This window comes from Physella acuta, unplaced genomic scaffold (genome assembly GCF_028476545.2).
Source record: "Physella acuta isolate Inbredline_101_S28 unplaced genomic scaffold, ASM2847654v3 ptg000502l, whole genome shotgun sequence".
Classification (NCBI taxonomy): Eukaryota; Metazoa; Mollusca; class Gastropoda; family Physidae; genus Physella; species Physella acuta.
In genome coordinates this window covers 446,499-459,475 of record NW_026732021.1, presented here as the reverse complement: position 1 = coordinate 459,475, position 12,977 = coordinate 446,499, and the positions used below count along the sequence as shown (strand labels likewise).

At 35.9% G+C, this 12,977-nt stretch overlaps 1 protein-coding gene across 4 annotated transcripts in view; it reads left to right on the top strand.

Annotated features, from left to right (window-relative positions):
• The window catches only part of LOC131944677 (cAMP-dependent protein kinase type II regulatory subunit), a 41,946-nt gene that overhangs the window by 11,898 nt on the left and 17,071 nt on the right, over positions 1-12,977 (top strand). For all 4 annotated transcript variants that reach the window (XM_059305458.1, XM_059305457.1, XM_059305455.1 and 1 more), the window contains 5 exons: positions 2,006-2,038; positions 2,490-2,542; positions 7,837-7,962; positions 9,777-9,841; positions 12,010-12,163. In XM_059305458.1, coding sequence (XP_059161441.1) covers positions 2,006-2,038; positions 2,490-2,542; positions 7,837-7,962; positions 9,777-9,841; positions 12,010-12,163 — 431 coding nt within the window. The remainder of the gene's footprint in view (positions 1-2,005; positions 2,039-2,489; positions 2,543-7,836; positions 7,963-9,776; positions 9,842-12,009; positions 12,164-12,977) is intronic.

Here is a 12,977-nt window from a genome sequence, read left to right as displayed (position 1 = left end):
GCCTAATAATTAATTAATATTAATAAATCTATAGTAATATTAGTAATCTATAATCTATAGGCCCCGCCTATCTAAATACTGAATAGGGGGCCTAATTAATTCAATAATTTCATAATAATTAGATAGTCTAGGCCTAATTATTAGGCTTAGGGCCTATACGATTATATCATTATACTTATAGTCATTATACTTATACGGTCCTAATTCCCCGAACCAAACTAACCCTACGTTATTTATTTCAAGGCCTAAAACCTAATGTTTACTTAATTAATTAAAAGAGTATGATATGCTTAATTACTAATATATTCTTAGTCTAAATAATAAGGCCTAGGCCTATATAATATATATTCCAGGCCCAACTAAGTCTTATAAATTGCGATAAAATATATCTAGTCCTAATCATAATTTGCCAAAATGTGGGCTTATTTATTTTGGATAGGCTTATAGATCCAATATTTAATTAAATTTAATACTAGATCTGTTATATTAGTTAGCCTATAACTATGGCCTATCTATACGCATAACAGCAATACAAAAAATATAGGCCTAATAGTGCCCTAGATTTAGTTTATGAAACTTTTGAGAAATTTATTTGCTACCAATCTTTTAAAAAAAATTAAAATATTTTTTGAAACACAACTTGCATTATTTTTGGTAAGCCTATAGGTTCTCTTGCCTTACCAAAGTGATTAGGAAACCCTAATCAATTTTATGTCTATAATGAACATAGTAGCTTAAAATATATAAGTCCTACATCTAGATCTTTGTCTTTAGATCTATGTCAAATTAATTTCCAAAAAATTATAACCAGCTTTTGTTAGGATCTTTTCATGATTCTTAATTGGTTCACAGATTGATACTAATGTTATTAAAAATATTTATTTCTAAATATATAGGCCTATTATCATTATTTAGTAGATAAATGGCCGTTTGAGGGAGGAATACAATGGTTGCTTGTGTTGTCCTTTTCTCAAAACATTAATGTTTAATTTGTAGTTTGTTTTAGTTTATAGTACCTGAATTCCTATTATTATTATTAATATATTATAACTGCTATAAAATAGGCTGCGTCCTGCAGTCAATTTAACATATTTCAATACTTAATGACTAATGTAACACTGAGACTACAGGGTTATGGTTAAGTTTTGTGATTATTGTTGTTTGTGCTACTGGCCCAGTTGCTATTTTATGACTCATTTTTGTTACTTTTCCCCTCTGATTGATCATTTTGTGCTTATTGAAATACAACTCACAGAAGCTGTTTGTTACAGCCAGAAACTTCTTAAGTTACATTAGTTACAAGCATAAGAATTTAGCAAAAGTATGAGCAAATGCTTTGATATTTTGATAGACATTAGGGTACTAAGCAATTATCTGCAGCATTTCCTTATATACATTTTGAAATGGTGACACTACTATAAAATATGGGGTTAAAACATGCACACTATAATGTTGTGTAATTAATAACTATATACATACTGGGATGACACCAGTGAATGGTAATAGTGTGTCTATTTCACTTATTTGTGGGTGAACTTCTTGACTTACCTTATGGCTGATTAAAAATTTAAAAAAATTCTTGGCAGCATTTACAAGTTTTAAAGTATTAACAAGTTTTTATTTTTTAAAAGTAGAATTGAATTAACTAGGATAATAAAAAGTGTGATGAAAAAGGCTTTTGTAAATTGTATGAGCTAAGAAGATTATTATATGTGGTTTTAAAATATACCTTAATTTGTTTAGCTTATTTTTTTCCGGTTAATGAGATTGTATATTTAAACCAGAAAAAGAAACAATCTAAATTTCTACTTCATTTAATTTTTAATCGAATGTTCAAAATAATTTGGAGCATCATTTTGAAAATCATTCCAAATTATAGTATAGGATATGTTTTAAACTACCTTTGTTAACATGTTATATATCTACTGGATTCAAGTTTTCTATTATAACAATATAACATGTATATATGCGTAGTTTTCACATTCTTTTTTCAACATTATTCCAGCTCCACCACCTACTCGTGATAGAAGGAAATCAGGTAAGTTATGAAATATAGAATTTTTTTTTATTATGTTAGACCCATCCTGCAGAACCATGCCTTAGTTATCTGATTTAGATATTAAAGTTATTTAACAGATTACTTGCCGGGTTTAGTGACGCCTATTAGGGGCAGATAATTTAGTTTGAAACTATTTTAAACTTAGGGGAGGTAACTAAGAGGAGGCTGCTTTCACGGGGGGGGGAAGGAGGGTTTTAGTGTTTTAAAGCAAATATTTTCAGTGACAGCATTGGTACTGTCGAATTCACAAGTTATGAATTACTGAAAAGTAGAAAATAAAACTAAATAGGGGCGTGTGATACGCATCGGGTCGGCTCGTATTAATAATTATCAGTAGAAATAGTTCAACTAATGGCAAATAGTATATATGAAGTATGGCAGCTTATTATACTCTGTCAAGTTTTTTTTAACCTGTTGTATTTTGTTTCAGTTTCTGCAGAACGCTATGACCCAGAAGCTGATGATGACCAATCCTACTCTAAGGTAAATTATTTCAATTTAATTCCAAACAGGTGTTACCCCCCCCCCCCCCCCTAACTCACCCACCCCACCTGCCCGAACACCCCCCCCCCCCCCCCCTCTACCTTCCTGTAACACCCTTTTTCAACTTACATGAAACATTCTCTCAACACATTTAAACAATGCTCACAGCCAGTTTTTGTTACTCTGTTTACTAGTTATGGTAGACCATTCCCACGCTTGGAGCATGCTCTTTTTTTAGCGATTGCTAAAGAACGCTGCTGCAGCCTCTGTTGCTAACAAAACTTGAAACACTGGCAAATAAAGTATAGATTAGAAGATCGATGTGTGGGACTTGATGAAAAAAAATGAAACAATTTGTGCTTAACACCTCGGAGCTAGGTAGTTTCACTCCTTGTAGATGTGAATTACTGACTATTGATTATTGTCTGACAAGACGCGTTGGGCTATGCATTAGCTTTAACAAATAACATGGGATATGGCTAGAGGTATTTCGGTGCTAAAATAGATACCAAGAGATATACAATTACGTTGTGCTATAAAACAGCTCTAGTTCATGAGAACATCGGAATCTGAACCTTTGGTAATAGTTTACGTAGCAAGTTCAGTTGAAGTGAATAATAATTACTAAATCAACACATACACACGTGTTTGAACAACGATATCTTTCTTTGAAATCAATGTGTAATTTAAAAAAAAAAAAGCTCAGACGAATTCTTACTCTGCTCTCCCCTCCCCCTAAAAAAAAACCCCACCTCCGAAAGGCTATGGCACACGAGGCTTTTCACCCCGATTTGGCGCGTAGCTGAGCTGTTTAAGGGCCTTGACAAATAGCGTTGTTTACTTGAGTGAAGCAGCGGCCCGACATCTGCAACACGTTTTACACTATCTTTTTGCAAATCGCTTCTTTCCCTTTACCCCTTATAAATACCATTGAATGGGCATTTCTTTTATACAGGTTACTGGTGGCTACGTTTTGTCGTACCATTTGAATGTATTTTTTTAAAACATCAACGCGTGAGTTCACCATAACACAGCACGTGACCCTCTCGTTTATATTTATGCGAGAATTATATTGGGACTAGGTGACTTTGTTTTAGAGGGTAGTTATCAACGTATCTTTACACAGAGTTTTTTTTTAAATCCCATTATTTTGTGAGGACAGGGTTTAGCATTAGCCATTGGACCCTGCGCACTTTATATGGTTTATCATTTTTGTTATACTTCGGTGGTATAGAACAGGGGTCTCCAAACTACGGCCCGCGGGCCGGATGCGGTCCGCGAGGTCCTCTCATCCGGCCCGCGGAGATCATTTTGTCCACGGAAAAAAACGTTTGTTGTTGATGGCTGAGGAACTTTGCCCAGAAAAATCAAAAACATGCCTGGAAGAAACTGGCCCCCGAACTGAAATTTTATAGTTAATGCGGCCCTCGGACTGAAAACTTTGGAGACCCCTGGTATAGAACATTGATTTTGCTTTGTTTTTATCTTCGCTATATCTCCGCTATTCAGAATAGTTGAAGTTGACTAGTGGCTTACATATTTTATTTTTTTCGGCCGGAATATTTCTTGTATCGGATGCACTCTTTTAAATCATACTTTTGTTGTATCAAATTATGTCGTTGTTTATGTGTGTTTGTGGGGGGTTATGGTGGTCCTAGAAATATTGGATTATACGGTTTGAAAGCTTGATGTATATTGAGGTAACTATTCGTATTATGGTACATGTTTGAACGTCGTCAGACTGCAGCATAGCTGGTATCGCCACCTCAAATAATAACCCCACCAACAACACCTGCAGCAAAGTAATCCCAACATAATGATGAACTCACCCTTCCCGCGCTACAGATCGCATGTTTTTGAATGAACAATATTTGAAACCATCAGACGAGCTTGGATCTGTAAGACGACCGAGTCCACCAGCTCTGACGTGTACATGACCAGTACATGAGGGGGGGGGGGGGGGGGGGCGGAGAATTTTTTTCGGGGGGGGGGGGGGCTTCGCCCCTCCGAAGAGATGCCTGGAAGAAACTCTGTACATGACCTACGTTAAGGAAAGTAAAGGTGGCTGGGGCATACTGTTGACGTCTACGGTTTCCAGGAAAACTGCGCAAACAGAAAAATGCCCAAATACAAACTAATGATACTAATTCTCTTTACTTTTGTAATAGTTCGTGGAAAAGTGTTTTATTATGCTACATTGTACACGTGGTTATTCTTTGTTAACGTCTATACATGCTCGGTTTTAGAGAATACAAATGCCCTTTTGCACTTTTTTTGTGCGCAGTTTTCCGTTGCGCATCTTTCCTGTCACCGTTGACTACACTATCTGTGCATATGTCGAGTTCATGGACCACCAGGTTTAAAAGGGTAACTATAAGTCATAGGTCTACAGGCGAAAGTTTCCATTTGGCCTATTACAAGAAATAAAATGTGTTCGAACAAAGTAAGATTGTAGTGCAGCACATTGTGCGTAGCTTGTAATAGACCAAGCAGTAATTGTTTTATCTCTACGGCCGTGTAACGTATCGGGCCTTTATCGACGCTACTGCTGGACAATTTTTTGTGACAATCCATGACAAGTTAAACCGTGATGTCACATGCTGGAGTCTGTATGGTGGCTGTAGATTTTTAAAATAACACATTGAGATCTATTTTCATTTTTGACGGGGCAGCTTTTTGCAGCAAAACTGATTTACGGTAGGGGATTTCCTTGTCAGTGCTAAGTGGTGGGCTGGTTTCTATACAAGGTAGCAACACATTATGACGTAATAAAATACGATATACGTTCTTCTGTCATGTCAAGGAAATAGGATATGTGTGTTACAACTAACGGTCTGGAATGTTCGTAGACAGCCCAAGTTTTTGTTGATAGAAATACAAGTGAAGCAATTGATTTAAAAAATAGATCTGTATTCTCTTAATCAATCGCTTCATTTATTTTAGAACAGAAGGTTGACATGAATAATAAAATCCACAAGTACAATTTAAAAACGTAATCTCTTAGGGTGTTACTAAGCGACTCCTTCGTTTTCATATTCCTCATAAAATGATAAATCTTTTCAAAGCGAGGCTTGTCTTACGATAAGATTTATCTGAAGTTGACACTTGGGTCCAAACATGAAGACAATTTCAAACTGGAGTGTAACGATTGACACGATAAACTGGAGCTGTTCATTGCGTTTGTTTGCTATTTGTTGCAAGACACGAACTGCCATCTGATTGTACGAATCATGTGACACATTACATTGTGTGCAATCATGTGACCCTATTCGTTTCCTGTACGTTCACGGAGAAAATGAACTATCGATTTTCAGCTTAGTGATCAGTAATGGCAGCTCTTCCTTTGTTTCGTGTTTTGTCTTCTTCATAGGTTAATAGCATAAGGCAACCTCTACGAGAATTAGGGATGTTTTGTTTAGAATTGTTGCTTGGACGGTTTCGTTGTCTTGCTTGCACCGTTTCTTTGAATTGTTAGAAAAGCGATTGATATTGGCACAAGCTATTGATCTCTTGAAATCCCACAACTTATCAATTACGTTATTTATTTACTTATTTATTTTTGTTTTTATCAAAAGCATGTATCTCAAAACAGTAAAAAAGCAAACGCTAGCCTTTTGACTGTTAACTAACAGCTTGTTCAAATACACAATCGCTAGCCTTTTGATTGTTAACTAACAACTTGTTAAAATACACAATCGCTCGCCTTTTGACTGTTAACGGCATGTCTCAAGATGTGAAATGACAAATTTTATGAAAATAGTTCCAACCAAGCTCTTTCTCGACTAGAAGAATCAATTTAACTCGTCGGCTATGACGCAATTTACCACGTACTAAGGCTATTTCTCTAAGCTTACTTTGAACTGTCAACTTTCCAACTAAATCGCCATCTTTGCTTTTCTTATTATAATGATCACATTAATTGGTCTGTCGTGTTTAAAGAACTATTTCTAATGTTATAAAAATCTGTTTACCAGTTAATGTAAATACATGTCGTTTGAATTGGAGAATCTTTGCGCAAGTAATTAAAGCCAGACGTTGACTTCCTGACGACACCCGTCTGTTTACGTTATAGGAGCTCATCGCAATACCGAATTTCCCCCGCCCGGTTTGCTTCAGTTAAAAACGGGCCTGCTACGTGTTTAAAAAAAATGACCTGCTTCAAATCTCAGCGGAAATTGACCTATACAACTAAATTGACTTGCTCCACACTCTCCATCATTATCTGCTCATCAGCGCTAGTGAGCGATCCTAATGTTGGTGAACGTTTAGTACAGAAAACATGTACAGTCATTTATCGTTTTGACGTAACTGGGAGGGAGGGAGGGAGGGGTGGGTTCGGTAAAGAAATAGTGATCGCTGCACGGACGAACTTGAGACACGCGCAACCTTTCAAAAACTCGTTCATACATAGCTGGTCCCAGAGTTGTGGCCATACTGCTATGTTGGGGCCTAGGTTTTAATCCTAAATATTCCATTGTCAGTGGTAAAAAAAAACTGAGCATCTTAGTGTCACAACAAGGCTGGCCAATTAATTCCACCTGTCCCTCCCTCTAGGTGACAAGTGTTGAGACGACGCTGACCTCATTTTTTTTACTTGACTCTATCTGCTTAATTTATAGACCCACTTGAAGCCAAATTGTCTTTTCCTTAACCACTCGACTGGTAACATCTGTCTACTTGTACACTACATGGTACACACGATGGATCTCTGCTGCACTGAACTCTGTCACAAGTACACTGGCAACATGTGTACAGTAGCATAGTATTTGTGTACACTATACTCATTTCTCATGTTTACTAAAACACTTTTAGAACTATTACTCTGATTTTGGCACACAGCATATAATTTTTAAAAAATAGCCATCATGCACTGAACATACAATTTATAGGCCTAGATCTACAATTAAAAAAATGTATTGTTGTAAATTATTTTTTCCCCCTAAGTTCTATAAGTCACTGTGTGTATGTGAAGATTTAAAAAAAAAATTCATGTTGAACCATCATGACTAGAAAGTAACAGGGAAAGGGCGGGTCTCTTATTCAAAGCTGACAAGGAGGAAAGGTCAAATTTTATACTTCATGTATTTTTCTGAGCAAAGCTTAACTAGTCTCTCAAATGCCATACCATTTGGTTAAAATATGCTGTTGATCTTGTTTCTTTGTTTTTTAAATGCCTGAATTGAATAGTGTTTTCCCCAAATCAAGCCTGTTTAAATGTATGCACTGATTTCATATCTAAAGAAAAATATAGCTGTTAACTTACAAATGTGCTAATACATTTTTGTCTGGTCTAGGTGGTACATCCAAAGTCAGATGACCAGAGAAAGAGGTTACAAGATGCCATTAAAAACATTTTGTTATTTCGCTCGCTGGACCAAGAGCAGATGCAAGAAGTTTTAGATGCCATGTTTGAGAAAGAAGTAAGTTACCCCCTCCCCACCTTTAGTCCTCCACAATTTAATTTCCTGACTTCAACTTTGAAGTCCCTAGTAGCAAAATGATGTAAAAGAAACAGACAAATGGTCTAGCAAATTGTATTAGTGAGTTCAAGTCTGTAGGGTTGATAAACACAAGGATAAAGCCAGCAAATGGCTGAAGATATAAAAAAAGGGAATCAATAATAAAATAATGACAGTAATTAAGTTGGCTGTCAGAGATGGTTGCCTTGTTTGAGTAAACAATCTGGATGGTAGGCTGGTTTTATTGAACTCAGCGTCACTGAAGCCTGGTCTCTTTCATCTGTAGCTCTGCATAAAATTGATCCGAGGTGCTAGATGGGAACTTAATTCTAGCCTGTAGATATTGGATTCTTCTCACTGCTTTGGTTTGTCTTTGTGCAGCCCATGGCTGACTGAAATTATCTTAGCTGCAGGGAAATTACCTGGCTCAATTTTATCTAGATTTTAGATGCTATTTAGGTTGTTAGATACCCTGAAAAATGAACTTTTCCTTTAATTGACAAAGATGATGGAAGTAAAATAGGGTTTACCAGACTAGGGCTTATTTGATCAGTTTCTCTGAAAATAATTGGATGGTTGGAAACTGGAAAGTAAATACTTGTTTAAGTTAGAGCAAGATACTATGTACAACTGACATCAAATATTGACACCAATCTACATGTTGATACTACCATATGTACAACAGAAATCACAAGTTGATACTACCATATGTACAACAGAAATCACATGTTGATACTATCTTATGTACAACAGACATCACATGTTGATACTACCTTATGTACAACAGACATGACATGTTGATCACTACCTTATGTACAACAGACATGACATGTTGATACTACCTTATGTACAACATACATCACATGGTGATACTACCTTATGTACAACAGACATCACATGTTGATACTACCTTATGTACAACAGACATCACATGTTGATACTACCTTATGTACAACAGACATCACATGTTGATACTACCTTATGTACAACAGACAGGACATGTTGATACTACCTTATGTACAACAGACATCACATGTTGATACTACCTTACATACAACATACATCACATGTTGATACTACCATATGTACAACAGACATCACATGTTGATACTACCTTATGTACAACAGACATCACATGTTGATACTACCTTATGTACAACAGACATCGCATGTTGATACTACCATATGTACAACATACATCACATGTTGATACTACCTTATGTACAACAGACATCACATGTTGATACTACCTTATGTACAACAGACATCACATGTTGATACTACCATATGTACAACAGACATCACATGTTGATACTACCTTATGTACAACAGACATCACATGTTGATACTACCTTATGTACAACAGACATCATATGTTGATACTACCATATGTACAACAGACATTACATGATGATACTCCCTATTTGAAAGCAAATTTTGACACGAAAGGAAAAATGTACTTGTTTTTGTTGGTAGAGCAAATTGTGTAGATAAATCCCTGTTGACTTATTTAGGTCACTAATCCATCAAGCTTGTTTTTTTTTTTCCCCTTTTTTTCTGACAATTCAATTTCTTTATTACTTTACTAGTGTCGGTCTATGTGTGTGTGTCTGTGTGTGTGTGTGTGTGTAAATGAGGTGAGTGTTTTCCCTGAGTACTATACATCAAAGGAATCTGTTCATTCAATATAGAAATCACCCCCAGTGGTTCTGAAACTATTCAGCCCTACTGTGGCTTAGTGTCAGATTTTCTAACCATAAGGTTTTGTTTTACAGGTAACTCCAGGACAGGAGATCATTAGACAAGGAGATGATGGTGATAATTTTTATGTCATTGATAGGTTAGTTCCCTTTTTATAGTCGTTTCCTAGTTTATCATCAACTCATTAGAGAACTGTTAGTTTGGTGCCTTGTTCAAGTACTTATCACATAGAGTGGCTGCATAATCATTGCTACATGAAATAACCTAATTACTAACAGCATGGCAGGGCATTTAGCTTTGCACACTTAACACCTACTATTGTCTTTTTATAATATTAAATCTAGCAAACATCCTTTTTCTGCTTCTTTTGAGGCATTCTAAATGCTTTATTTAGTCAAAAAGCTGTTCGTATTTTCTAGTAATTGAGTAGCTAGTTGTCCAGTGCATCAAAGGTTGTTAAAATTATGACATTAGTGACAATCACTCAAGTGTGAAGTCTGACATACTTTTGTCTATTTGACAAATGTGTAGCTGTGTACAACCATAGTATACTTCTTTATCTGCTGGCCTATCTGTCTGTCTGCCTGTCTGTCTGTCTGACTGTATTTTAATTGGTGGCTGCTAAAAATATCCCTACAGCTCTCTATGGTATACAAACCCATGCAGTTTTTGAATACACCCAGTGTTGGGGTTACATCAAGTAGAATTCAAAACCAGAAATGTTTGCCATCTTTAACTTTCTAGAAATGCTATCTTTTCTTTCTTAGATTTTGTAATAGGTGATATAAAACATACAGTAGTAAACACACCAATTAAGACAGTTTGGTGTTGCCGCTAGGGAAATGAACCAAAAATGTATGTTTAACCTTGACTCTGACCTTGTGGTACTGTACTAGCTAATCAGCACTTACTACAGTATGTTCTACATTGGTTTTTGTAGGCATGTTTCAATTTATTCCATTATATGTATGTGATCATTCTATATGTTGCTTCTTCAGAACTTCTTCTACTTATTTTATAGTTGTTCATTGATTTTACAATTAGATCTGGTGTATTATTCAATTTTTAATTGAACTGCTTTGTATTCCCCTGTGAATATATTGCTTGAATAGAAGCAATATTTGAATATTGTGGCACTTGAACCAAGACTTGATCTTGTATAATCAAAAGAACTCTTTTTAACCCATTGATTGATTTATTGATTTAGACTATTTAGATGGAAATGAGTTGTCACACTTGAATGGAACCACTATTCATGTATATGTTTGGAATCTTGTATTTTCTTGGGGGAAGAAAATTGTAAATATGAACTTGGTATCTTAGGAGGAAGATTTTGGAATTGAAATTTATGTTTATAGTCAAAAGTAGTTGCAGCTTATAGTTGTTTAGATATATATTAGTTTAATGCTTGATGTAATATTTATTGTATGAAAACAAAGACAGACAATCTATTTTAACCAGGACTAGCCTTGTTTTGAAACTCACATTTTAAAACCAAGATAAGTCATACTTATGTTTCTCAAGAGTTTTTCTTAAGTATCTGAAAAAGTGTCCTCTTCTTCAACTGATCTTGACCATTTATATAGAGACAAGGTCACCGACAGGCTACACATGCTACAGAGACTTGTATATTGGAAAACTTTTTCAACCAACATTAGCTGAAGTTAAAAAGGAAAAAAAAATAATGTGCACACATTTTTTAATATCCTTGGTTCAAGGACCTTACATGTGTACATAATATGAAGAATGGCATTCTGATCTTCTGAATACTGAACTTAATAACAAGTTCTAGTCAGCCCTAAATGATTGGAGTGTCTTATTGTGGTACGCTTCATTAGGTCTCCCAACTGGTCCTGTCTGGTGCTTTCCTCCCCCCCCCCCCTGTTGTGGTTTCTCCCTACCTTCTGTATGAACCTGTACTATTGATCTCAGGTCCTTGCAGAGCCATTGACAGACTTTGTGGTACCCACTCCAACCTAACACAAGCCCACCACCCACAGGGTATAGGCCAGCCATTATGGACTAAAGCTATTGATTTATCCTAATCAGAAATCTTCCAAATTTAAATTCTAGTTTTTGATAGCTCTGTGAAAATGGCATTCATCAATCTCTCATAAACAGTCTCCCACCATAACAAGTGTAACAGCAGCATCCATCACACTGTAGTTAAACAGCTTGTTACAGAGTACTTGAACCCATCCAATTTATAGCAGTCATAAATTACTTGGGTGAAACATTAACCTACTGATGGTAAGTCTGATTTCAGTATAAGATAAATGACAAGCTATTCCTTTGAAAAATCTTTAGTGGCAAGTATGACATCTATGTTGGAGAAGAAAACAAGAAGAAGGTGGTTGGTCATTATAATAATGAAGGCTTCTTTGGAGAGCTTGCCCTTATGTACAACATGCCCAGAGCAGCCACTATTGTTGCTGCATCCAATGGAACAGTCTGGGGCTTGGTGAGTTGGGTTCCATTTTATTGAAGGATCTATTACTTCACATTCAACAAACATGACATTTACAGAACACTTGGGCCACACAACAAATATGACATTTACAGAACACTTAGGTGCACAACAAATATGACATTTACAGAACACTTGGTCCATTCAACAAATATGACATTTACAGAACACTTGGGGGCACAACAAATATGACATTTACAGAACACTTGGGCCACACAACAAATATGACATTTACAGAACACTTGGTCCATTCAACAAATATGACATTTACAGAACACTTGGTCCATTCAACAAATATGACATTTACAGAACACTTGGTCCATTCAACAAATATGACATTTACAGAACACTTGGGGGCACAACAAATATGACATTTACAGAACACTTGGGCCACACAACAAATATGACATTTACAGAACACTTGGTCCATTCAACAAATATGACATTTACAGAACACTTGGTCCATTCAACAAATATGACATTTACAGAACACTTGATCCATTCAACAAATATGACATTTACAGAACACTTGGTCCATTCAACAAATATGACATTTACAGAACACTTGGTCCATTCAACAAATATGACATTTACAGAACACTTGGTCCATTCAACAAATATGACATTTACAGAAAACTTGTGCCACACAACAAATAATATATATATGGCACTTGGGCCATTCAGTTTAAATGACATGGACAGAACACTGGGGCCAATGGCATTACTAGAACAGGGTGAACAGATCTTATTCTTCAGTATGTCCTGACAGTCACTAGTAAAGTTGAACGTTAGCAGGACTGCTTATTGC